This window comes from Triturus cristatus, chromosome 1_2 (genome assembly GCF_964204655.1).
Source record: "Triturus cristatus chromosome 1_2, aTriCri1.1, whole genome shotgun sequence".
Taxonomy (NCBI): Eukaryota; Metazoa; Chordata; class Amphibia; order Caudata; family Salamandridae; genus Triturus; species Triturus cristatus.
Window position 1 is genome coordinate 467,511,398 of NC_140580.1, and position 25,660 is coordinate 467,537,057.

The following is a 25,660-nucleotide window of genomic DNA, read 5'->3' on the forward strand; positions in this document are numbered from 1 at the left end:
GAAGTTTGTGTACTGCTGCGTGGACTATTGGTTGATCCGCTTTGGAAACTGATGTCAGCTTGAATGGGTGATGCCCGTATATGGCTCTGCACTGTCTTTGCTGGAGATGGAATGAAGCTACAGAGAGTCCAAAAGCACTATCGGAGGAGCAATTTCTGAATTGAATCTGGCATTTGGGTGAATTCAATAGGTGAGGAATCTGCAGTTAGTGGAGAATCTAACAGAACTTAACCAAAGTCAAGTAACATGTTTGATTGGACCTTGAATTCATTCTTTCTTTAACTGCATTGCTGATTTGAGTCGTTCATGTATGGGCGATCCGCACCACCCATGCTCTTCCTCAAAGTAAGCCTTGAACATGACCCACACTACAAAGGTTGAAACACAGACACTTTTATGGGTTGACAGTTAACTTCTTGATTGTCCGTCAAGGACATAATCAATCTTGGCACATTTTTGCACCTCAACCTGTCAAGAGGTTTTCTTTTATTCGTTTTGTGTACCATTCTGCTCTGTTTCTTTGTCCCTCAAATCCTTTGTCTTCCTGCAGATATAGTGTCCTTAGCTTGCCATAAAAATAATTTTCTGGTTTTAATAAGGTCTTGTTATTTTTATAGGACATGATTCGTTGAAAATGGCTTACAAATTGATGAAAGAAGCCAGCACAGAAAGATCTGCCATTGATTCTTCCGATAGCTTCAGCTCAGATTTGTATGTCCTGTGTGCAGAGCAGGCTCTTCAGGTACAAAATTAATTTGTATTCTTTTGCGCTATTTGCGACAATTATATTAGTATATGTGGCCCATGGTTCTACATTCATAGAAACAAACATGTTCTGTGTCACTAATGTCAATGAAACATCAAATAAAAAAATAATGAAGTCTGCTGCAGGTGTTAAGAGCTTTTAAATATTAGTCTTGCTATTCGGGAGGGGTCTAAGCCGAAGGTGCATTATAGTTGGGATGTGCAATTAGCATCCTTTTTGTCCAGGTGTATGTTTGCAGCTTGTCTATTACCCGGCCTGTGCACCCAGCCTGTACACTCAGCGATGACTGAACTTACCTCTCCATTCCACAGAGCGTATATTTTAGCTTTTCTAAATTTTTGAGTTGCAGGCTAATATACACGTTTTTTTCTGATCTTCGCATCTCGAACAATTGTATTTTTTGTGTGTATTTTTTTAAGCCTTCTTCCAGCGACGCAAAATCGGATGCGTGAGGAATGTCTTTTGTATAGTTATTGAGTTAGCATAATTTATATTAGTAGCAAGAAGATTCCATTTTGGAACTTTTCTTGTGTATGACAGCGAATGTACCTGCTGACAGACGGAAGTGATGAGGATTCTGCCAGAGATTCTTTCAGAAGTTACAGCTTCATATGCACTTGACAGCAATAATGAATGAGAGCCTTTTATGCGGAACAGAGGAATGACAAATTGCATCGTCTCACATTTAATAATTAAAGAATGTGCAAATGTCTCTTTTGCTAAATAGTTCATTTTGTCTGTTCTTATGTTTTAGTGCTCCCGTCTAAACTGTCAAAGCAATAATATTAGTCAGTTTGTATTCTTTGAGCAAAAAGATCAGTGTCTTTTTCACATTTCTATTGCCCAATCAGTGATAATTGGCCTTAGCCCTTAATGTTAAAATGCATGATAAAAGGGGCCCAAAATCGAAATTGTGATACTGAATAACTTTTTAAAAGTACGTACTTACTAATCAATTATTCAAATAATTTTTTGTGACCTTCAGTCATTGAAACATTGTACAAAATCTGTTTTTGTTGCATTACCTCATATCTGTTAAGAAAAACACAATTCACTCTTTTTGGTCTATAGGAGAGATAAAAGGGCACTGTTTGGTGCTGCTGAATAGAGATAAAGCGATTCAAAAAAGCACCTTGTTAGAAATCCTCCGCTCCCCCACCGGTAAGGGTTGGGGGTAACGGAGTATTTCCAGGACATACAGTGGTAGCTTGGCTCGAGTGGTCAGGAAACAGGCACCGTGCTAAGCATACGCCATACCCATACAATAACCATGCGTGCATCCGTTCCAAAAACGACTCTACACCGTAAAAATTATGAAAATATCTTTCTTTATCTTCTTTTTCTCTTAGTTGCTGATTAGATAAATAAATAACAATCACAATATACAAACTTTTTAAATAGTGCAGGTCAAATAAATACTGGCTTAATGATTCAATAAATAGGGGTGATCATAAATAAGGAAGGCATAAATATAAGTGCAATACATACAGGCAATTAAATATTCTGAGGCAATAAATACTGTAAACCAATAAATATTGTGCATCAATAAATACTGTGGACCAATAAATACAGTGAAGCAATAAATAGGTTAAATACAATAAATACAGTGCCCCTAATAAATAATTAAAAGCTGACAGTGACACTCATAGAATCAGATCACGTTTGAATTCCTAAGGGCTGATTTGGCCCAGGCACAGCTTGTGGGGATGTGGAAGGCTTGAGGGTGTCTACTCCCTGGCTTGGACAAGGCTGAGGCCTAAACTGAGGTAGATCAAGGGGGGAATACCAGAGACCTGGCTCTCTCACTCCACACAACCCCTCTAGATTAGTCCCAGCTCACCCCTGGCACAGTCCAGCTGGTTCCAGCACCTCTCTAACCCCTAGAGTAGTCTCTTAAGATTCCACAGGGCCTTTGGCGCCCTCTATTCCACTTACTGCCCTTTTTCTGAAGTTCCGACGCCGCTGGAGTCGTGTCGACGCCGTGAGGCGGATCCGGTTCGATGTCGGCGGCCTCGGCACAATGTCAGTTCCTGACGACGCCGGTAGGCGGCTCCGGTTCGATGTCGGCGGCCTCGGCTCGATCTCGACCTCCGATTCGATGGCGTCGGGCAGTCTTGACTCGATGTCGACTTCGGGCGGCTCCGGTCCGATGGCGACCTCAGCTTCGATGACGTCGGCCGGCCTTGGCTCGATGTCGACTTCCGGCGACTCCGGAGTGCGATCCTCACTCCCGACCTCCGGTGCTCCTCTCCTCAGGTTTCCGGCGACTCCGGAGTGCGACCTCCACTCCCGACCTCCGGCACGATTCTCTCAGGTTCCGGCGACTCCGGAGTGCGATCTCCACTCCCGACCTCCGGCACACTTCACCTCGGTCTCCGGTGACTCCGGAGGGCGGACTTCACTCCCCCGTCGAAACCGCTCACTCGACCTTGGGTGACTTCCTCCTCGACCTCTGGTACTCCTCACGTCCTCCGTCGGCGCCCTCTCACGATCTCTGGCGGCTCTGGGCACGACGTCTGCTTTTCCAGTCAGCGCCGCTTCTCCACCTCAGGCTCCAGGTCTCCAGGCTACTAGACGTCCGGCTCCAGGGAAACCAGTATCCAGGTCAGGATCTTGCTTTCTTGACTTCTAAGGCCTGTTCCTGCTGTCCAGGTCCTTAAGATGGTTTTTCTTACTTCTTCCCACACAGGGCTCCAGGCCGGGCTCAGTCAGTAGGGACTAGTATCAAGGGTGGGTTTATGGACCCCACTCCAGGCACAAGTTTCCACCCCTGCTGCCTCACTCCTTCCTCCTTCAGGTTTCTGCTGCTCTCTCTTCACCGGTCAGGTGCCAACTGCCAGCTCCAACTGCCAACTCTCTGTCTTAGATTCACAACATTCTAAACCGCCTCCAACTGTCACAGGGTTCTGGAATGTTCTGGAAGGTGCTGGTAGGTTCCAGTGGATGCTGGTGATGTCACAGGTGGCCACCATTTTGTGCTCCAGGCCCTCAGACAGAAGTTTCAGGGGTAGATAAAATGGCTCCCTGAATCTGCAGCAACACGAAAAAGTCTGGTGGTTCCCAAAAAGGAAAAATTCAAACAGGGTTTGAGGCAAAAGTGGGACAAAATAAATAATGATGAGGAGGGACCACCCAAAGGGCTGACAGGTCTAACACACCTGCATTCCCCCAGATGCAGTTCAGGACGTTTGAGCACAACAAGGCACAGTGGGCCTTATTTTGACCGTGGCAGATGGTCCGAGTCCAAGGGAGGTCATGACCTTCAACACACTGTTGGATAGCTGTCATCATGTTTAGAGATTACCACCTGCTTGGCAGGGATCTACATGCTGTGAGGTGAGCCACCGCCACAGCAGCAGTGAAATTAACCCACGGACAGTGGCGTAGCAAGGTCAGGTGGTACCGGGTGCAGAACATTTCTTGTCACCCCCAGCTAGGCAAAATGGCAAAAATATGTGTTTAAAACACCTCCCTCAGTGATGAGACCCGGGGCGGCCTGCACCCACCGCACCCCCCCTTCCTACGCAACTGCCCACGGACACCCAAGTACTCTGAGATCTTTCATGAGGAGCTTTACACTTTCCATTGCACCTCCTTCCTACCTATGAGAGTACTAGAAGGAGCGGCTCCTCTGTTGTGGCGGAGGAGCATCACCCCACTGCTGACTGGCAGCAGAGGCAAACATGAAACATAAAGTGATAATCAAACCCATTTTATTATCATTTTATTTTTCTTAGGGAGCCAGAGCCAGTCGAGTCTTAGGGCGGGACCATCCTGGGAGCATCACTACATCAGCAGGAGAGAGGAGTGCTGGGGGCCCTGTAAGTGCGCATGTCAGTTTGGCCGGCCGTCTTAGGACTGCCAAACCGACATGCGCACTTATACTTTCCAACCCAAGCTGTGTTGCGCAGCCGGGTGGAGAAAAAGCACACGCTTCCTGTGCCTGAGCAAGCATTAAATAAGCCCACTCAGGCCAATCACAGCGCTGCTCTCATGCAAGTAAATAGAATTACCAGCATGAGAGCAATGTCTTGATTGGAGCCCGGGAGCCTGTGTCGGGCATTGCGAGTCGGACCAGAACTTCGGCAGGTAACTGCACTTTTATTCTATTTCCTCCCATGCGTTGGCCCACCACTTGTAATTAGAAGCAGCCACCACTGAGCACTAGTGAAAGGGGGTTTCAACATTTGGGGTAAATTCGCTTTGGAATCATGCAAACAAAAGGTGCTTTACTATGGATGACGTGATTTCAGACTGCCTTTCTGAGAAGGACATCGCCCACTTTGGCTGAAAATCTCAGAAATGGAATCGCCCTTATTATCAGCCCTAATTCCATGTTCCAACCTAAAGTTGTATTCTGAACATTTTACCTGTCTGCTCACCCTTTTTGTAAACTAGTCAAGAAGGTTTCTATGCATAGATGTTTAGGGGATGCCTCGGAAGCTTTTTATTAGGATAGCAGGTGGAATTTCTGTGAGTGCCTGGCTGAAACCTTTGTTTAAATCCTTCCTGGAGAATGTTTCAGAGCTTCTCTCCTTCATCAGTTGCAAGAAAGTGTCTACCAAAAGAGCAAATAACTTAGAGAGAAAGGACCCCATGACATGCAAGTTAGAGCCCAGTTAATTAGAGATGAATTCAGATGGTGGGGGAATTTAAAGTGAGACTGAAACATATACTAAGTATTTGCAATGCAATAGGTCTCGCATTTGCGAGAGTTTAAGCTATTGGCATTGTAAATGACAATGCTTTTTAATGATCTCTTTTTGATAATTAACAGATAAATAAAAGGCATTGTCATTTACAATGCCAATAGCTCAAACTCTTGTAAATGGCAGACCTCGGCTGCCATTGTCCCAGGCTGCTTGGAAAGTAAAAGTGCGCATGGCGTGCTGAAAGTTGCAGGACAGCATGTTTTGCCTGCAGTAGGAGAAACGCATTAAAGAAAATAGTGTTTACAAACAAAATAAGATGTACTGTGTAACAACTGAAGTAAAAGGGCCGGTCCTCATGGAAGGTTACAAATGAAGACAGTGCGGTACTAATGAGGGACTAACAAGCCTATTAACGAATCAGAAGGCAGCATTTACAAAGGACAATGACACATGCCAATGACAAATAAGGGCGGAGAGTGGGCGGATCTTCAAGTCCATACTCTAATATAGCATGCCTGGCAGAGCAGCTATTCGCAGCCCAGGCTTGACCTAAAAAGGAAACTACCCTTTGAGAGGGTATACATTGAGGATTGAAGAAGGAGTCACAAGGCCCCTTACTTTGTAAGAAAAAAACTCCTCTTGGCATGTCTAAAGCAGGGAAAACACAGATTTTACCTGCTGTTTTGCAACTAGCACCTTTTATTAATTTGAGATCAAGACCTACAATTTTTTTTTATTGATGACCAATTATTGCACGAATAGTTCACAACTTGACATTTCAATATAAGGCAAGCAGTCACATGAATTATTAATAACGAATATGAAGGAACAAAAACATGCGCAGGTCATTAGTAGGCTGCAGGAAATGTAGCGTTCAGAAAATCCTGAAAAAAACCTTATGCTGTCCAAACATAGCTGACCAAGAATGGAGTACATTAAGTGGTGAACTGAAACTACAATTAGGCTCAGATGATCACTGCACACAATCCACTGGTGGTGGAGTGGGTGGTGGACTACATCTCACAACGTAGCAGGTCAACCATTAAAAAATTAAGAAGCACATCTGATAGGTACAATTTGTGAATGAGGACATAAATGGTAGTTTTCCAAGAAAACAGTTACTTGCTGAATGGAAAAACATAAATGCGCCAAGATCACAGGTACAGTAGAGACGAGTGTCACTAGGGTACAGGGAACAAAACACGTAACCAGCTGCCTATGGTGTTAACGAGGGCAAAAACAGACTACTTGCTACACCATAGCCTTAAACGGCCCCTTAGCACACAAGCATACTGGCTACCATTAACACACTACAAATTAACATAAGAATGGTAAACACAACATACAAATGTCAATAAGTGGGCAGAATTCTGTGTTAATTTTTACCACAAAAACTGATTGGTACGATTTAAGAATTTTGACAGGTCCGAGGTAGAACCTGGAGGAAATAATGCGCCATGAAGCGACACATGAGGAGTGTTCTCATATGTGCCATTATAAAATACTGAGAAATTTGGCTAACATTATGTGCATAAGAGAGTTGTATTTGAAGTATGGTCGAATGAACGGATGTTCCCAATTACATGATCGTTTTGTCATATTGCTGACAAACTGCGCAATCTTCGGTCATTCACTAATATTGTGTGTGAGTGTAATCAGGTACGAGTTCAACAAAGGAGCACTATCACCTTTTGTTAAAAAAAAAACTTTTGGAAAGTGCAGCGGGCGGGGTTACTTTGTTCTTGGAGGTAGCTACTTGCTCCATAATATTAAAAAAGGATTTTAAGGAGGGAGTTGACTTAAATAAGGGAGCACGACCTTCAGCAGCCTGGCGTTTTTTTCTCTCTCCCGTCTTGCTGCCCTTTTCCTTCTTTTTTCTCTGCCTTGGTGTAATCGGAGTTACTATGTTGGCCTCACCAGAAAAGGCAGACTGCAGCTCACTTTCTATCTGTGAGCGTAACTGATACCTGTTTCTCTGGGCTACTGAGATGGATTTAGTCAATCTATCAGGTAATTCGGTAGTCGCGCCTGTCCCCTCGGTAGTCAAAGGGCCGGCCCAATTTTCTGGTGTCCCCCCTCTTGCTCCCTCCTCCTCTCCCGCAACTCCTGCTTGGTTCTCCTTCAGTCTTTGGCCCCTCTTACTACAAGCCGAACTTTCACAGCCAGGTGCATTTGATCCCTTCTCTGGCAGAGTGTCCATGCCTACATGGGTCGACAACATGGATAAAGTGCATCCCACAGGGGTCCCAGAGTCAGAAACCCCGTAGCTCTCCCAACCTTTAACTGCAGCGATACACTGCAGGTACAGAGAATTCGGTGGCCCACAGGTCACACAGGTCACACATCCCTCATCAACCTCTCCCGTCACTGACCGTATAACACTACTGCTTTGAAGTGGCCGAAAATCAATCCTGGCAACAGCTGCTCTGATCCGTCGCCACATACCCGCTCGACGTCCGCCACCGGCTTCCCTCGCACTGAGAGGTCTGACGCTCGGCTCTGCAAACACTTCCGCCCCCTTCCACAGCCGAGTCTCCTGGGTCCTACTGCCTGCCTCTCAGGAACCCGCCGAAAGCAAACAAACAGGGGTGTTTAGTGTTAGCAATACAGACGAAAAAGACATATTATCGTATCTCGCACCTTTGAACTAAGGAAACGGCATCTTGCGGTTAGTCATCCATGGGTTTCTTCTCCCGATGGTCCCGAGCTCCCGCGACAAGTGTTAGCCAGCCGCCATGTTCCTCTCGCACAATGTGCATCGGGATCAGAGAGGCTTTATCCCTGACAGACAGTTGAATGAGTTAACCTATCAAGCTATTGCAGCAGTAGATGTTGCAGTGGCTAAGAAGCTCCCGCTGACCCTTACGGCCATCGACGCTGCTAAGGCTTTTGATCAAGTAAACTGGTCCTATTTATGGTCGGCCCTGTCTAGGTTCGGACTTCCCTCTAACTTTGTTTCAGCTGTCCGGTCCCTATATAAGAGCCCTCGAGCAAAAGTTTTGGTAAACGGAGTGCTCTCAGACTGGTTCATAATTTCTTGAGGGACTAGACAGGGGTGTCCCTTATCACCTCTGTTATTTAACCTTTATATTGAACCTTTTGTCTGTCAGCTCAGGGCTGATTCTGTGATCCATCCTTTTAGAATTGCAGACCTAGAACTAAAATTTGCTTTATACGCCGATGATCTTCTCATGTTTACCTCCAATCCAGCTGAGGCTATCCCAAGATTGTTTGAGCAAGCAGAACTGTTCGGAGAAATCTCGGGGTATAGGGTAAATAAAGAAAAAACTGAGACTATGCACTGGAACCAGGTAGGAGGGGCAGTTGGAGCTAAGACACACATGAGGTATTTGGGTATAATTCTGGCCCAAAATATCTCAGAAATAGCTAAAATAAATCTGACGAGAGTCTATAAGGACGTTTGTGGTCTATTGCAGCGATGGTCTGGCCTCTCCTTGAGTATTTTTGGCAGAGTAAATCTAATTAAAATGATTATTCTGCCGAAGATAACTTCTTTGTTTGGCTCTATTCCTTTGACATGTTCAGCATCAGAAATCGCCAAAATACAGGGGAAAATAGGCTCGTTCATCTGGAATGCTAAGACATCGAGGATCTCCTGGAAAAAATTAAGGAGAAGCCTTGGTATGGGAGGGTTGACTCTACCGGACTTATTTGTTTACTGTCACTCCTTTCATTTTAAAAACTTCAGAATGTTAGCCGGAAAGACAGATGCCTCCTCTCTGGGTTTATTGTTTCAAGCCCTATTACATGGTATACCTCAGGGGCAAAAATACTTTCTATTTAAGTATGGCGATCCACGTTTTTTTAAGAGGGTTAGACTAAAGATTCTGGATACTGCTCTTAGGAACTGGCTGTACGTTAGAAAGATTCTAAAAATCCCATACTATGCACCTCAGGCCCCGATTTGGGATTCCCCGGGTACACCAGACTGCCTGAATGATCAATTATCTCGTCCTCTTAAAGTGGCAGGCTTGTTTTTCTGGCAGGATCTACAGAAATACTCGCAGCTTTTGAATTGGGAGTCCTTATCCTGCCTGACAGGCGGAACTCTATCAAGGTATAAATATTATCAGCTGTCAGGATGGTGGGCAACTAAATCCTGGTAATCTGATTCACTGAACCCTAAGTTCGATTATGTATCAAGGAGTGGTAGATGGAAGCAGGAGGTATCTTTTTGGTACTGGGCCATCCTAGAGGTGGAAGCTATAACAGAATCCGAACTTTATAAACTTTGGGGCAATGTTATAAACTCAGATTCTAATCTCATGGAATTACGGGGGGATTCTTTTACCATGCTACATGCGGTGGTTAAATTAGCTCCACTTAAAAGAAACCACTTATATACTGCATACAGAGCCTATATATCCCCAAAAAAACTAACAAAGATAACAGGCTTATGCCATCATTGCCCAAGATGTAAAATGCCTGCAGCCGACGATTGCCATATGTTTATAGATTGTCCTGAGATAGTAAGCTATTGGGCCACGGTGCGAGACTTTTTAGTCGAGGTATTACATAAACATATTGAAGTCACTCCAGAAATGATTATGTTCGGACTGCACACAGACTACCATCTTAATGATCCGACATCCAGATTTATTTTTTATGTGATTATTCTGGCAAGACGAGAGATATGTAGAGCCTGGAAAAACATAAGTGCTCCAATCTTTACAGAGTGCCTGAAATATATAATATATACTAGTGAATCCGATATGGCATGTGACGGAAACAGCTATGGAAAAATGTGGCCAGCCCTTGTTGCATGGCGGAATAGATAAAGAACATTCCAATGATTTCACCTGGGCACTGTCGGTTTGATCCCTCCAAAATAGCGCTGGGTTATCTGGTAGCGTGAAAAGGAGTGGACATTAAAAACAGTGGTTGCTTGAGGGTCTGAGCTTCTCTCTCTCCACACCGGTCTCCAACATCAGGGCTGGGTTACGTTGATTGGTGGGGAGAGGTTGTGGCCTCCCATCAGGAATGCCCATCTTGGTATATGAGGAAAAAAAAAAAGGAAAAAAAAAAACTTTTGGCCATAGAGCATTAATATTTGTTGTGCTAAAGTACTATTGACATGCATGCTTGTGTGCAGAAATAGTATAATACAAAGCTGACACAACATTGTGGATCAGCTGCATTGCCCGCTGATTTGTGCTTGAAGAAATTACCTGATATAGCAAGCAGCTTACTTTCAATAAAGTCATGCATATCCATGTAGGATTTTTAGATTGTATAAGAAGAGACACCAAGCTAAGATTCCAAGCTATTGCCTAAACCATACATTTTCTTACATTTCAGAGGGCATTCTGTAAACTGAGGTTTCCTTTAACAGAACGTACACAATTGAATTTTTGGTAAAGAGGCTGTATTATTCTTGGTGAAATTCCTGGTAGAGAGCTGCTGGAAGGGCGTGTGAGAGGGGTTGATTGACACAGAGCATACCTTCACAAAGCTGGCACGTGCTGACCACGGCAGCAGAAGTCACCCCAAGAAAACAGGAAGCTTCCAGCATCTGATGAAAGAGGCTGACCTCCTTTCATCTCAGAATAATTGAAATACAGAGTTAAGGTCCGAGGCTGGAGGTTGTACAGATGCGCTGGGCACGTAGAAAATGTAAGTTCAATTAATTTCTAAAACCACAATCATTTATTTATCGATGGTGGTGTTTAGAAATAAAAGGAATCGAAAATATACACTCTCTCTACAGTTCACTATTAGCAGCATACATGATGTTGTCAACATAGTGAAAGTTTATATTTGACATTTGTTTTGCACAGCGCAATTTTGACAAGTGACTTAGCTTCTAGGCGCTGTTCCGAGGCTGGCGAGTTCCAGTCGTTTTTGTGTTGTGGATCATTCCAGAAGAAAGTGCAGATGGTAATGGGGAGTAGGAAGGAAAGAAGAGGGAAGGAATAAAAGAGATGACAAGAGCACGATAAAAACTGGAGAGAGTATACGAGTCCAGAAAGAAAAGGAGGATGTGGAAGGGAATACAAAGCGATGGAGAGAGGATAAAATACAAAAAAGCACTGACCAACGGTGGAGACGGCGGGCAGAAAATGCTAAATTACAAAAACAAGCACTGACGAGAGGCGGCGACATTTTAAAAATAAAATAGTTCTTCCATACAACAGGTTAAAAATCAAAGCGCTGGGAAACTGTACTTTACCGGTGCGCCACAGCCTTGATGGGAAGTGACATATCGGCAAAGTCAACCAGTTGGTAAGCAGCAAAGAAGGACAGTGGAGTAAACTAATGGTAAGTAAGTGGTAAGTAGCAGGCGGGAAAAAGGTCGGATTATTGATGACAGCAGGTCTTGCAAACAGTGCATGCGCGTTGTAGCTCGACCTAAAAAGAGGTGTAAAATGCTTGTTAGAATATAAAAACCATTTTGAACAAAAATCCTTTTCAAAACTTTTAAGGATCTAGCTACCTTTATGTGAATGCAGTGGGCACCCCTCGTTTCCAGTTGGCAAAAGTTGTGAGTTTTTTTTTAATAATGAGGGAAGTCGAAGAGCTTCTCTAAGCAGTAGAGGTGTACCATGTGCTTAGACTCTTGACAGCACCGTTACAAGGCTGGGAGGTGGTTAATGGGTACAAGGTTGTCTCGTTTTTGGTTAAGATGGCCTGTTTGTCCTTCCTTTTGGATCCCGGTCTTTGACTGTCCACCATGCCTTCATGCAATGGCTTGGGACTCTCTTCATTACATTTGGTGGTGGTGAGACCCCTATAGGGGTGACAATGATGCCTCTCTTTGAAAGCTCCATTATGCAAACAACAACAAGGCCATCCCTTAGTATGTGACTGTTGGAGAGTCATATGCCTGGGCTTTGACATAGATAAGGAAGTAAGATTCCTCCCCTACTCACGGGATGTAGGATGGCAGACAGTCCTTAATTTTGGGGATATTAGCTACCTTTGCCACAGTTGATCACTTCCTATTTATATGCAGCGTAGAGCCACTAGTGGAAGGTAAACTAAAGTAAAAACATGATTTCATTCTATTCTGTGAGGACGAAAAGAGTAAGGTTTTAAATGTTTCCATCTCTGCACTTATCACCTGCAGGTTGCCTCAGGCCTTACCTCTTTCTCATAGGTTCTTTACTATCAATATGCAGTGGCTGACTGGGTTAGTTAAGGAGCAATTATTTGGCTACATCCAAACAGGCAAACAAAAGGAGAAGCGGTGGAAAAAAGAACAGCAGATTGTTTTAGTGAGTATCTGGATGTGTCAGAGTTTGCTGGCCATCAATAGGGCTTAAATGTTAATGCTGATGTGAGCTTTGGTCACCCCAGTGTTTCCATGTACATGGCCTACCCTTATTGCCACATCCCTTGCTTAGAGGACAAGTCATGATCAAAGCACAAATCCAAGCTATATATAACAGCAAGAGGCCTTTTAGTCCCGATTATCAACCATTCTTGTCATTGAATCGGTCCACATACATGCCCAGACAGGACTACATTTGCTACATGAACCTCATCTGCCCTGTCCTTGCCATTACTAGTTTATGTAAGGCTCAGATTCATGCTGTTCAGGTCGTTTCCAAACTGAAAGTCTTTTATTCCTTGGAACTGGCGACCAAACCACAGACAGCACTGATTGTGAGGTAAAAGTTCAAGGTCGTGACAGTAGTCGATCATATACTCGTTGTTGATGGGATGTGCTCTTCAGGTACACCCTCTGAAAACTCCAGACTGTTGGGTGTCTCAAGCCAGTTCCTTCCCCCCAATATGTCTATCCCATTTCAGAAAAGGTTTCTTTGTGGAATGACACCATTGTCTATAGTGAAACAGTGGAATGCACTAGTGGAGTCTTTGGTGAAGGAAACTGACCTTTGAAACCCATTTTGAAGGCTTTAAAAACAAAGCTTGTGGTTGGGCTTTTCCCTATTGACTTCTCACTTTTATTATTGTGGCATCTTGACATAAATAGGTGTCTCAATCCACCCCTTTCATCCATGGCAGTAACCATGAACTACAATAATGTTGGAAAGACTGGGATGGGATTGCATGTCTCTGTGAATCTTCTAACACTATTGTCAGTCTAATGATGCCTGAGTGCACACTCAGGTGTGAATAGAGATACTGAGCTGCTTACTTCTGTACTGAAAAAGTGTGTCAAATAAGAATTTGTGCTGGGGGAAAAAAACCCAAATAGAGTTATTTTGAGACGGTCAACACCTCTGGACGGGCCCTGAGAGTTACACTCAAAGCAAAGGTTAGTGCTCAGGTGGAGTTGGCCAGTTGGGGTGGAGGGAATCAAGTTTAGTAGGCCTATAAGAGACCACCCTCATGCATCTGCCCGCAAATGGGAAGGCTGGGTGCAGTCTTTTCCCTTTGCTTCAGTCTCCTGGTGGTGAGTCAGTGCCAGTGGTAGGACACAGATGTGCTTTTTCAGAGCCCACTCCTCCTGTCGCAAAACTTCTGATACGGGCATTGGATGCCTTCTTCCCTCAACTGGGAAACTTGTGCCCGGCCATTTTCCTGAAAACTAGCGCATAAATTAAATTCACCTTTATAAAAAAACTTTGTTCAGCATGTCAAACAGTATTTTCTCTGTGGATAGATTGTGGTCTCAGTAGGGGTTTTGTTCAAACATGCGCCCAGACCGCCTGCATGCCTCTAGTTTTCCATGCCTCCTGTGATGGTTGTTTCGCCTCATTACTAAACTTTGGAAGAGGGTCAATGAAGTGGAAACAGAACAAGGATAGATGGAGTGAGAACCCAGTATCTAAGAGGTGGAAAATACCCAGTCAGTGAAGGAGAGGATAAGGACAAGAACAGTTACTTTCTCCATCCCTGCATTTGTTCACAGAATGACCTTGGCTTAGTGGGGGATCATTACGGATTACTGGCAAACTACTCTTCCTACTAGTGCTATTCCACTATTTAGGGTCGAAGAAAGACATCCACAGTGTTGAGCGAAAGAAAACGACGTCAGTGCCCATGTTCTTGAATGGCGGTATTAACTAAAGTTATTTAAAGAAGAAAATGACAAAAATAGCTTCTTTAAGTCAACGCTGCACCACCCTCTACAGGGTAGGTAACTATAAATGTAGTCCTCTGTACTTGGAAACCACTTGTTACAGTACAGCAAATAAAATCTTAATGTGCACTATGGCTATACTCCCACGCACCTTGTCAGAAGGACTTTTCAGTCTCCCACCTAAATGTATCCTACAGCTTAATATTTGATTGCTTGCCTGGGCTCAATGTTTATGTGACAATACATTTAAAATAAAAAGAATATTGAGGTTCAAACCAATGTTTAATCTAAAGAGTACAACTGTAGTAATCAGTAACCATAAAAATTAGGAAGTGAGAAGGACAGCTGTTAAGGTAAAATAATTTAAGTTCTTTGTTTCTTTAAAGAAACCAATGGCAACACATGTTTACATACAATTCAGCGGGAAAGGCAAAAATGTCAAACATAACTAAAGCCCATAATTGGACTTTACTTACGTTTGGCAGACTTGTAAGTGGGCACAGATTGAGCTAGATTCTAAGGACGGTCAGAAGCATTATCTTTTCGTATGGACATCGAGATGGAGCGAAAATCAGCCCATCAGGGGGAAGCTGAAGGCTGTGTCCAACCAGGTCAAAAAGTTCCAGTTAAGCTGAGTGGGAACCCTCAGTGAATTGGCAAATGCTCCATCCTGGATATGTTTCAAAGGGTAGCACATGGTGAAAAGTCAACAGAAGCTGTTGGTGCCGAGAGCAAGATGAAGTCGGCTTGAGCGCTCGACTAGCTGCCCTGCGCCCTGCAATCCGATGCCGGCGCTGAGAACACAGAGAACGTTGAGGCTGCCACGGGGAAGACACGAATTTCGGCTCTCATTACGTTGATGTGGCTCCGACTCCGAGGCGAGAGTTAAGGCTACTTTTCAGTTCTTTATCCATCCAACGGATCCCCTGCCCCCACCTGGTCGGTGCTGTACCGCGGCCTTGATCTGGACATTGCTGTTTACCGCTCCTTCAGCCTCATCGAACAGCAATCCTTGCAGCCCCGACATGAGCGCGCGGGGGGCCAGGAAAGGAGGCAAAACCAAGACAGCTGCCATTCAAGAACCCAAAGAGCCTAGGGATGCTGCATCAGCTGATGGGACTGTCAAACCCCGGCAAGAGGTTAGTGGAAACAAAAAACTGCTGGATAAGGCAGGGGGGGTGGGCCGCTTAAAGATTCAAAAGATACAAAAGATTCAACACCCATGCAGCCCCCCCTAGCAAAATGTTTTAAGGGAGCCAGAGCTCAATCATCAGGCGTTATTCCCAAAGCTCTTGCGCCCCCAACCGAGAGTGCTCCCACGGCCCCACTAACCACGCTGGTCGCACCAGCTCTTGTACCCGGTCCACCGCAAGAGGACTGCTCTGCGATCAACCAGGAGACTGTACCAATAGAAATCGGATCCAGGGACAAACCTAGCATCGACGCTGGCCTTAGCTCCAACGGCACATCGCTGAGGTGTCTAGACTCTGCTATAACCTCAGACACTTTTCCCGGTGCGCCTCATATTAAAGGGGCAACTACGCATCAACCTATGGAACAAACTTTATTAATTCTGCCCTTTTCAGCGCAAGAACTCGGCAATGGCTCCAATGGCTCCAATGTTGCGATCCCTGGCTCTCCTTTCACCGCGCCAGAAACGCAGTCACTCGGTACTGCTAATTGTATTCAACGCCTAGAGGTTCCCCTTGGCGCACAAGCTCCCTGGACCCCGGAAGCAGGGCCTGAGCATTTCTATTCTGTCTCAGATAGCACACCCAGCTCCTCGGGCGAGGGTGGGTCCAACACAAGTGAAAGAGACAGTGAGGCCTCAAATCAGGACACTGGCACAGTTCAGCGACCAAAGAAACCAAGAAGCAAGAACAAGCGGCGCAGCCAGTTGAAATGGGACTACTCAGACTCTCATATGTCTTATCTTCTGGACGAGGACGATCCCAATACAACACGGGGGTCTACAAAAAAATCTGCCTTCTGACCTGGTTGAGCCATCTATCCTAGCTTCCATAAAAGAGTTTCAGGAGGAGGTTCGGGCCGACAATCGTGCAGCCAAAAGCGCCGCCAAGAAACTTCAAGGAGGCTTAAGAAAACTGAATAAAACCTGCACCGATATTAGCGACCGCGTCTCCATGATAGAAGCACGTACCGAGCACTTAGAAACCGAATCCGTGGTAGCCAAGCAACAGAGCGAATCCAACACTGCCTGTCTGGTAGACCTAATGTCTAAGATGGAGGACCAGGAAAACCGCCAACGCAGGAACAATCTTCGCTTGCTCGGTATTCCGGAGGGGAAGGAAGGAGACGATCCCAGACGCTTCATCGTGAAACTCCTGCAGGACTCTTTCTCTGACCAACAGGGCTGGGATTGGGATCACGAGGTGCAGAGTTCGCACCGCTTCCCCTTCAACCAGAGACGACAACATGATCGGGGGAATACCACCGGAGGACAGCCAAGGGCATTCCTGGTTTATTTTGGCAACTTTCTTCTGAGACAGCTAATTTATGATCAGGCTCGCCCTAACTCTAAGAAAGGGGCCAATGGAATAACATTCTTTGCCAAACCTGACTTTTGCCATCAGACAGTAGAGCGGAGATGGCGTTTGAGACAACTGATCTCTCCGTTCCAGCAGCTGGGGGCCGAAGTTTACTTAATGAACCCTGCTAGACTTAAAGTATTCTTTAACGGAGGCGTTAAGGTCTTCCTATCCGAAATAAAGGCTGGCGAACACTTAAATGAGCTGAAATCCAGAAAGAACCTTGGTTAAAAAGTCCACTCTTTCTTTTCTCTTTCTTTGCCTCAATAATCATCTCTCTGTTCTTATTCACGCCCTATAGTCTTTTTCAACTTGCAAACCTCTAAGGGCAATGACATGATAATGGTTGGATTATGGCTTTTTTGAACTCTAAAACGGATATAGTAGACAACCCTTTGTTTTTCTCGATTGTCTTTTCCGTTTTCTCTCTAAATAAGGGGGCAACTAGCCGATTGAAAGCTTAACTTAGTTCTTTTTTTAGGCGTGGTAGACGGCTGGGGCTCTTGACTGACTATCATCACTCAGGTTATCCCTGATTGCTCTGAAGATGGGGGGGGGGAGGGCTGGGTGGGGGGGGTTGGGACGGGCACTAGAATTGGCACAAAAGAATTAAAGGTACTCTTAGGCACGCACATATCTTCATACTTACTTGTTAAGACATTGAGCAAGGTAAAAACTCTTCTTTTATTTTTTCAATATTTTAGATGGCTAAGATAGACTCACTCAGATTTGTCTCTGTTAATATTTGTGGACTGAATGATATCTCTAAAAGGCAAAATGTTGCTCAGGGGTTGCACTCTCTAGGGGGCAACATTACCTGCCTCCAGGAGACCCACATAGAGTGTTCACAGAAACACCTATTAGACACGCTAGGGTTTAAAGTCGTAGGGGCTACCACACAGGGTGCCAAGACAAAAGGGGTCGGAATCTTGGCAGACAGAAGACTCTCTCTTAGCAATCCTCAGGTTAAATCAGATCCATTGGGCCGATGGGTAATAGCTGAGTGCCACCTCTCCTCCAACTCTCCGTTTACCCTCTGCTCACTGTATGGTAGTAATGTAGATGACCCAGGGATTATTAATATGGTCTCAGGGGAACTTGCCCACTGGCCCACTCCCATCATCCTATGCGGCGACCTTAACATACATTTGCCCCCTGATTGGAAAACTGACAGTAAATGAAGATACAAAGGCAGAAAGCCCCGAGTATTTCAAGCACTAGTTAACTTAGCTCAGATCCATGGGTTGAGTGATATCTGGGCCAGCCTAAACCCTACGCAACCTGGCTACACCTTTTTTTCAGCCCCACATAATACTTTTGTTAGATTAGATTATTTTTTTGGTTCGTCTTCACTGCTTAGCAATTGTACCATAGACACTGCACCTCGTTTTTTGTCAGATCACAACCCTCTTATAGTAAACATTAAGGGATTAGGGAATTGGAAGGAGGCACCTAGATGGAGCTTCGAGAGAGCCCTGTTACAAAACACAGACTACAGGACACATATGCAAGGTTGGATTCAGGAATTTCTGGAAATTAATATCGGAACTGCCTCCACGATGACTGTCTGGGACACACTAAAGGCTGGGATCAGGGGTGAAACCTTGAACTTCTCAGCAAGGAAAAACATGAAGGAGAAGTTGTTAATCAGTGACCTACAGGACAAAATTAAGGATAGAAGAAACAAATCTGGTCCTAGTGGTTAAGTCTGGACAGGATGCCGAAAACGCCCAAAGGGAGGTAGTCCTTGCTAAAGCAAAAGTTGGAGCAGTATTTGCGGAAAAAACGGCAGCTAAGTGGGCAACTTTGCGGGAAAAAAATTACGAATGCAGTGACTGCATTGGGCATCATTTAGCTGTCAAAACCAGGCAACAGTCCACAAGCAATGAAATACATGCAATTAAATTAACCTCAGGGAATGTGACTAATAATCCTGATGCAATTCAGAAGGGATTTCGAGATTTCTACACCGAGCTATATACTGAGGAGAACCGCAGCGTGGCAAGCTCACTCGAAAGCGAGATAGCTAGCTACTTAAGTGAAATAGATGTTAGACAGCTTAACTCTGATAACAGCGAGCTGTTAGAACTCACTCCAACCTGGGACGAAGTTATGGAGGCTCTAGCTAGTTTACCAGATGGGAAAGCTGCAGGAATGGATGGCATTCCTGTAGAGTTTTATAAGATCTTCGCCCCTCAAATTAAATCAATTTTCACCGATGTAGTAACATCTATCTTTAGTGGGGGCTTCCCCCCCTCCTTCCTGGTCCAATGCTAGAATTTCCATATTCCCCAAAAAGGATAAGGCTCCACTAGAGATGAGTTCCTATAGACCCATCACACTCATCAACAGTGATTCCAAAGTCTTTTCTAAAATACTGGCATCCAGAATTTCCTCTGTGGTTGAGTCCTTAGTTTCAGAATGGCAACATGGCTTCATCCCTAAAAAAGGCACCACGGAACACGTCAGGCGGGCCATTACCCTGTTTGACGCAGCGCAGGTAGCAGGAGACCCGATGTCACTAACCTTACTAGATGCTGAAAAAGCTTTTGACCGGGTCTCCTGGCGGTTCTTGTGGGCTGTCATGGGCAGGATGGGCTTTGGGCCTAGACTTACGCAGTCGGTACAGGCGTTATATTCTAAACCAACGGCTTGTGTCTCCATTAATGGGAGATTTACCGACCAATTCAACATCTCCCGGGGCACCAGACAGGGTTGTCCTTGCTCCCCTCTGTTATTTGCTCTTTACCTAGATCCATTCATCAAACAAATTGAAAGGAACCCCGCCATCCTAGCAATTAGCATCCAGGGCATTAACATTAAAATCATGGCTTATGCGGACGACTTGGCTATAACATCCCCTGACCCCGAAAACGCCATACTTGCACTAGAGCTAGAGGCACAAAAATTTGGGAAAATCTCGGGCTATGCTCTGAATAAAAATAAAACCCAGATAATCATAAACAGGGAAATCACCTGGACCGATGCTAGGATAGTGCCAAAAGCTAAATACCTTGGGGTTCTTATATCTGCTAATATCGACAAAATTGTAACCGATAACTTAGCTTCTCTGGCTGTAGAAACCAAGAAGGCACTTAAACAAATTGACAATCTACATCTGACACTTGTTGGGAGATGCAATGTTATTAAAATGACATATTTTCCTAAACTTCTTTACTTCTTTCGTACTGTACCCCTGGAATTCAGCAAAGCTAATTTACAAAAATTTCAGCAAATATTCACGCAGTTTATCTGGGCTTACTCACAACCAAGGAGGGCTTTAAGGCAACTATCTCTTCCCAGAGAGCGGGGTGGGTTGGCCTTCCCCAATATTATGCTTTATTATTGGGCCGCAGTCATGCAATACAGCTCTGAGCTGGTGAGGGAACCCCCCCTATTATTAACATCTGGCCTATCCTCGCCTTTCCAACTTCCACTGGGGCTGTCTCCTCCGAGAGACTTCGTTAGGATACTACAAACGTGTGAGATTCAAAACGTTAATGAACTCATATATGGTTTTCCGTAATATCCGCAGAATATTTGGACTGGGAAGATTTAACTTTTACTCTCCCATTATGACAAATCGCAATCTTCCCGCTATTTTTGGCAGGTCTTATTTTTTAGATTGGCACAGGGCAGGTATTACGAAACTTGGGGATCTCATTACTAGCGATGGAGTTAAACCATTCACAAACCTGCAATTTAAATATAGTTTGAAAGACCAAGACGTTTTTAAGTACCTATCCATATCTAATTTTCTTTCCGGAAAGGTTGGGGGTAGTGCAGGGTTCACGGAAGTGGAACTTCTTAACAAACTACGTGACAACACGGCCCCTCGGATAGGTCTTTTGTATAAAATACTAATCAGACAAACTCCAGATGACCTACCAAAGATTGCCGATAAATGGTATACTAAACTTGAATCCTCACACAGTACATTCTTCAACTCCTTAGCACTGTCTCAAAATATTCTGCTGTCGGCCAAATTACAGGCACAACATTTTAAAACTGTTTTTTTTCTCTACATTACCCCTAGCAAAATCGCGAAATGGGGAGTTGGCAAAGGGACATTATGTCCCCGGTGTTCTGAGTTTGGGGTCGACTCAATTCACATCTTTGCAATTTGTCCTAAACTCGCCCCAATCCTCCTCAAAATAGAAGAATTTTTAAGGGAAGTCACCACTCAAACTATTGTGCTAACCCCCACTGTCATCATGCTGGGGACTCAGTCTGAAACCACCAGGATCAAAACTGGGGGTTTAATATTCATTGCAATGGCAGTCTGGAGGATCTGTGTAGCTTCAGCATGGTTGGATGCTGATCCCCCACCTTTCTCTCAGTGGCTGGCCAGACTAGCGGCCACTTACCATCTAGAAAAAGCAGTATACGCCAGGCAAGGGCGCAAAAATCGGAAGAAGGGTTTGGATGTGTGGGGAAAGTTTACATCTTGGTTAGAGCAGTCGGGTTAACCCGACCTGTGTTCTTTCCCTTGACTGTTTTATTCTCCTCACTCTGTTATACTCTCTTTTCTTTGTTTTTTTTTCTTTTCTTTTTTTCTCAGTATCCGCCCTTCTTTCATTATCCTTTCTCTTCTCTTTTGATTCTTACCGTGCTATTCTCTTATGTTTACCTTTTTTTTTCTTTTTTTTTTATGCCATTTGTCTCGCTGTTTTACAGACTGGGGGGTGGGGGGAGGGACGGGCGTCTTGAACGTCATACCTATGTAATATTTTCTGTTATGACAAATAAAAAAATTAATTAAAAAAAGAAGCTGTTGGTGCCTTTCTTTAGCAAATCTCTCTTTGTGAGACTTCTTGAACTTGCATTGGAGCAGTGGTGAGAAGCGAAGAATTGTATTTCGAACAGGGCTTCACAACAAGCTTTTGGCGACCACATCTTACTGGGATCGGAACAAGTTCCTGCTCCAACTAAGGCATATCGCATCTTTCTCAGACAAGTGATGTTGGGAAAAATTACGCTTCAGCTGTAAAATGACAGAATACCGTTTCTAGGGAGGATAGTAAATGTACTACCTAGATTATTTGAACTGACTTTTCAGGACCTGTCTTACATGTTGAGTTCATTTATCAAAAGCTTTTGGGAGACCCACACAGAAAGTGCAACTATTTCCTGCAGTGCCTCTCGGTGGCCTCAAACGAGCTACTGTGTAAATGAATAAAAAACATTTTTTGAAAAAAATATTTAGATAATTTTATTTATCACAAAGTCAAGCAAAGATAAACGCACATTCAGGACACGATCAGCTGTGCAGAAGAAGGTTTATAGCATTCACTCAATGATTTTGACTGTATCACGGTCTTGATCACATGAGGTACAACAAGAAGTGCTGGTGTTTTTACAGAGTGTCATATAAGTGAAAAATGGACACTGTGATATATTACGGTCGGCACTGTGGCGGCCATTATGGACTGCCACAATTGTGATCGTGTTACACCGGACTCACAATGAACAATCGAAACTCAAAGAACATGCCCACATTTGTCTTCAAATGTAACAGTGACCAAGTCATGGTGTAATAAAAAAAACACTGTCAGAATTATACGTACATCTTGCGATTGTGCGAAAGTAAAAACACAGATCAAGAGCAAGTAATACAGAAACAGCTGTCATATCGGAACAGGGTCCACGGTACAGGGTCTGCTGCAAGTGCAAGAACAATGTACAGACATGCTCACAGTGCTCTAATCATACATGAAGCCCATAGTGGACCACCGACAACTGATTATACGTCCAATTAATCAAAGTGACTATCATACCAAACTGTAAAGCATGTTGTAAGTAGTAACAGAAAAAGTCAGAGTACAGTTCAAATCACTGTAAGTAGTGGGAAGGAATTTGCAGAGGCTGCCCCCGAAGGGGGCTGGAGAGCCGGCGCCATAACTAGTGCCGTGCCCCCGGTCAAAGCTAGTTGGGGCCTGTTGCTGGCGCGCAGAAGACGATGACAAACAGGGAAAATACCCGGCCCCCTCCCCCGCGGCGGCCGCCGAAGAGGCGCCGGCACCCCAGCCAATAGGGGACAAGGCGAGTTACGAACCTCCCAATAGGGAAAGGGACTACCTGGGCCGTATGGTGATCGGGGGGGCATATAAGCTATCTTTACGGAGCGGGGGAGCAGCACCGGCGTCGGAACCTCAAGGGAGGTCCCGGCAGAACACTGTTTACGAGCTAGCGACGTAATCCCCAGAGCAAAGGGAGTAGAGATTCTATTTAGGCAGTCAGAAACAGACCAAGCCGGCAAAGGGATAATGGTAAGGCTACAATGCATTGAGGACCAGAGCTGCTGCGCGGTATGCTGCCTGCTCACTTTTATGGCGGTGCGACCAGCCGGCGGGGGCCCCCTGTTCAAACACAAAGACGGGACGCAGCTGAGCAAGTTCCAATTTACAGCAATTATGCGCCTCGCGCTCATCTACTCCGACGGACACACCGGCACTAAAGGCTCCCTTCATAGGACCTTCATCACTGTAACAGAAATCACCCTACCAGGGACTAGTTCAACTAGAGGCATTACCTAGTGTCCTCAATCGCCCAGGATCATCAGAGTAAACAGCCTGTGAGATCCTCGTCTACATGACTATTCGAGTTTCTACATTTACACCTTACATGCTCATAAGCGCTTTATTGGCTCTCATACCTTGCCCTGAAGAAGCCCATGCTTGGGCGAAACGCGTTGGCTGTACCAAACTCTGAGCATCTCAAGATTAAAGACCGACTAATAATACAAGCTTCTGCGTGGACTCGCTAATTAATCATACTTTGTATGTACACTGTGAAACTTATAACGTATTGCCTCTCATACCCTTGTGAATGTGAATTTAATTTATGGTCTTTTGGCAGCTGGCCATCTGAGGTGGGCAATACCCTTACTACTACTGAGTGACATGTCTAGGCAGTGCAGTCACCTATAACCCAGCTGCTCTCTTCCGTGTCTTAAAACTTGCCCCAAAGGGCTTTGGGTCCCATTCATTCCGGATAGGGGCAGCCATGACCGCCGCACAGCATGGGATGAGCGAGGCCGGAATACAAGCAGTGGGGAGATGGCGGTCACGGGACTACAAAACTTACATGAGGCCGCAACTGCTACGATCCACAGGACACACCAGGGGGAAAATGGGGGGGCGCCCTGCCCCAGGACGAGCAGAGGAGTGACTGTTTTTTTGCATTACTTTGACAGAGAGTAGACCACGCCCGGTGTGGGTGGTGGGGCACTCGTTCATAACACGGATGGAAGCCTGGTAGTGTTGACGGTGCCACTCGATGAAGGGACGGCCGGCGGGCACCTGCATACGATGGTTTTGCCAACCAGGAATGAGATGGGAACAGCTGCCGGCAACCCTCAGGGACTTGCAGGCGGAAGCAGCGTTGAATCCGGATGTGTTGATCATACATCTGGTGGGTAACGATTTGGCCATACTCGGGAGACGAGCACTCCTCCACAATATCCAGAAAGAACTCACTGAGGCAGCTAGGGCCTTCGGGAACACCGCCATTGTCTGGTCGGAGTTGATCAGCAGAAGAGAATGGCGCGGGGCAGAATCTCAGAAAGCAGTTGAGAACTCGCATAAGAAACTAAACCTCACGGTGAGCAAATTTTGCAGAACAAATGGTCTGGAAACAGTCAGACACGGGCTCATCCACACGGGTCGCCCGGAATTCTATGCCAAAGATGGTGTACACCTATCCGAGGAAGGCATGGGCGTGTTTTGGAGCAACCTTTGGGGCGCCATGGTCTTAGCAGGTTGCAAATAAGGAAGGCGCAGGACGTAGTTGGGGGAGACGGAAGCCTCCCAGACGGCGTGGCGAAGAACTATGCTGATAACTGTTGGTATGGAGGCACACCGGATGGCGGTGTGCCAGAGTAGGTCCACTCACCTTGGAATGCCTCATGGCTGGGTGAGTTGGCTAAGGACAGGTGTAGGAGCACTCACTCTGGGATGCCTTACGGCTGGGTGAGTTGGCCTACCAAAGAAGGGGGGGGGTAGCAAACGGAGACGGCGCTCGCAGCCCAGCCCCCGCCGGACGGCAGGGCACAACAAGAGTCGGACAAGGTAGCGAGTTGTGGCCTAACTTCGGAACAGAAGCTACTCCCTCCCCGTGCAAAGAGAGCGCAAACCCAACCTACCAAAGAAAAAGACCCAGAGGGGCCAAGAGACAATACCAAGGAAGTTTGTTATGACATAACATGCAAAATATGAAAAGTATATACATGTTTCCTTGTATTCCTAATAAACTGCGGCCAACAAATGACCACCACAGATGAACATGTATGTTGGCCTTTTTTGTCACGATGAGGAATACAGTATGGGGAATGTTGCATATAATATACTTGGGAGTGGGGAAGAGTGCGAGGGTTATACGCAAGTGCCTGTAAGAAAAAACTCAGTGGGAGAACTTGCACAAATGCGACTATCCAGTGGGGACATTATGCAAAGTACTAAATCTGCTGCATGTGCAGGAGCTGAAGTGTGGCAAGCGTACAGTGCTGTAAGACCAAGTGGGAAACCGGTGGTGCATGCGCAAGATACAAGCTGCTGGCATGCTCCAATAGAGGAAATGTGGTATGCGCCTCCACCAGGTGGGGAGTTGGCAGGACTCGCATCAGGAGGAAAATTAAGGCATCCCACTGCATATCTGGACTATAGGAAAGTGAAGGTTCATCCAT

The 25,660-nt window shown here is 45.3% G+C and overlaps 1 protein-coding gene across 1 annotated transcript in view; it reads left to right on the forward strand.

Moving 5' to 3' along the window:
- The window catches only part of CFAP46 (cilia and flagella associated protein 46), a 1,240,276-nt gene that overhangs the window by 73,515 nt on the left and 1,141,101 nt on the right, over positions 1–25,660 (forward strand). The window contains exon 3 of the mRNA XM_085606190.1: positions 618–742. Within this exon, the coding sequence (XP_085462316.1) occupies positions 618–742 (125 nt within the window). The remainder of the gene's footprint in view (positions 1–617; positions 743–25,660) is intronic.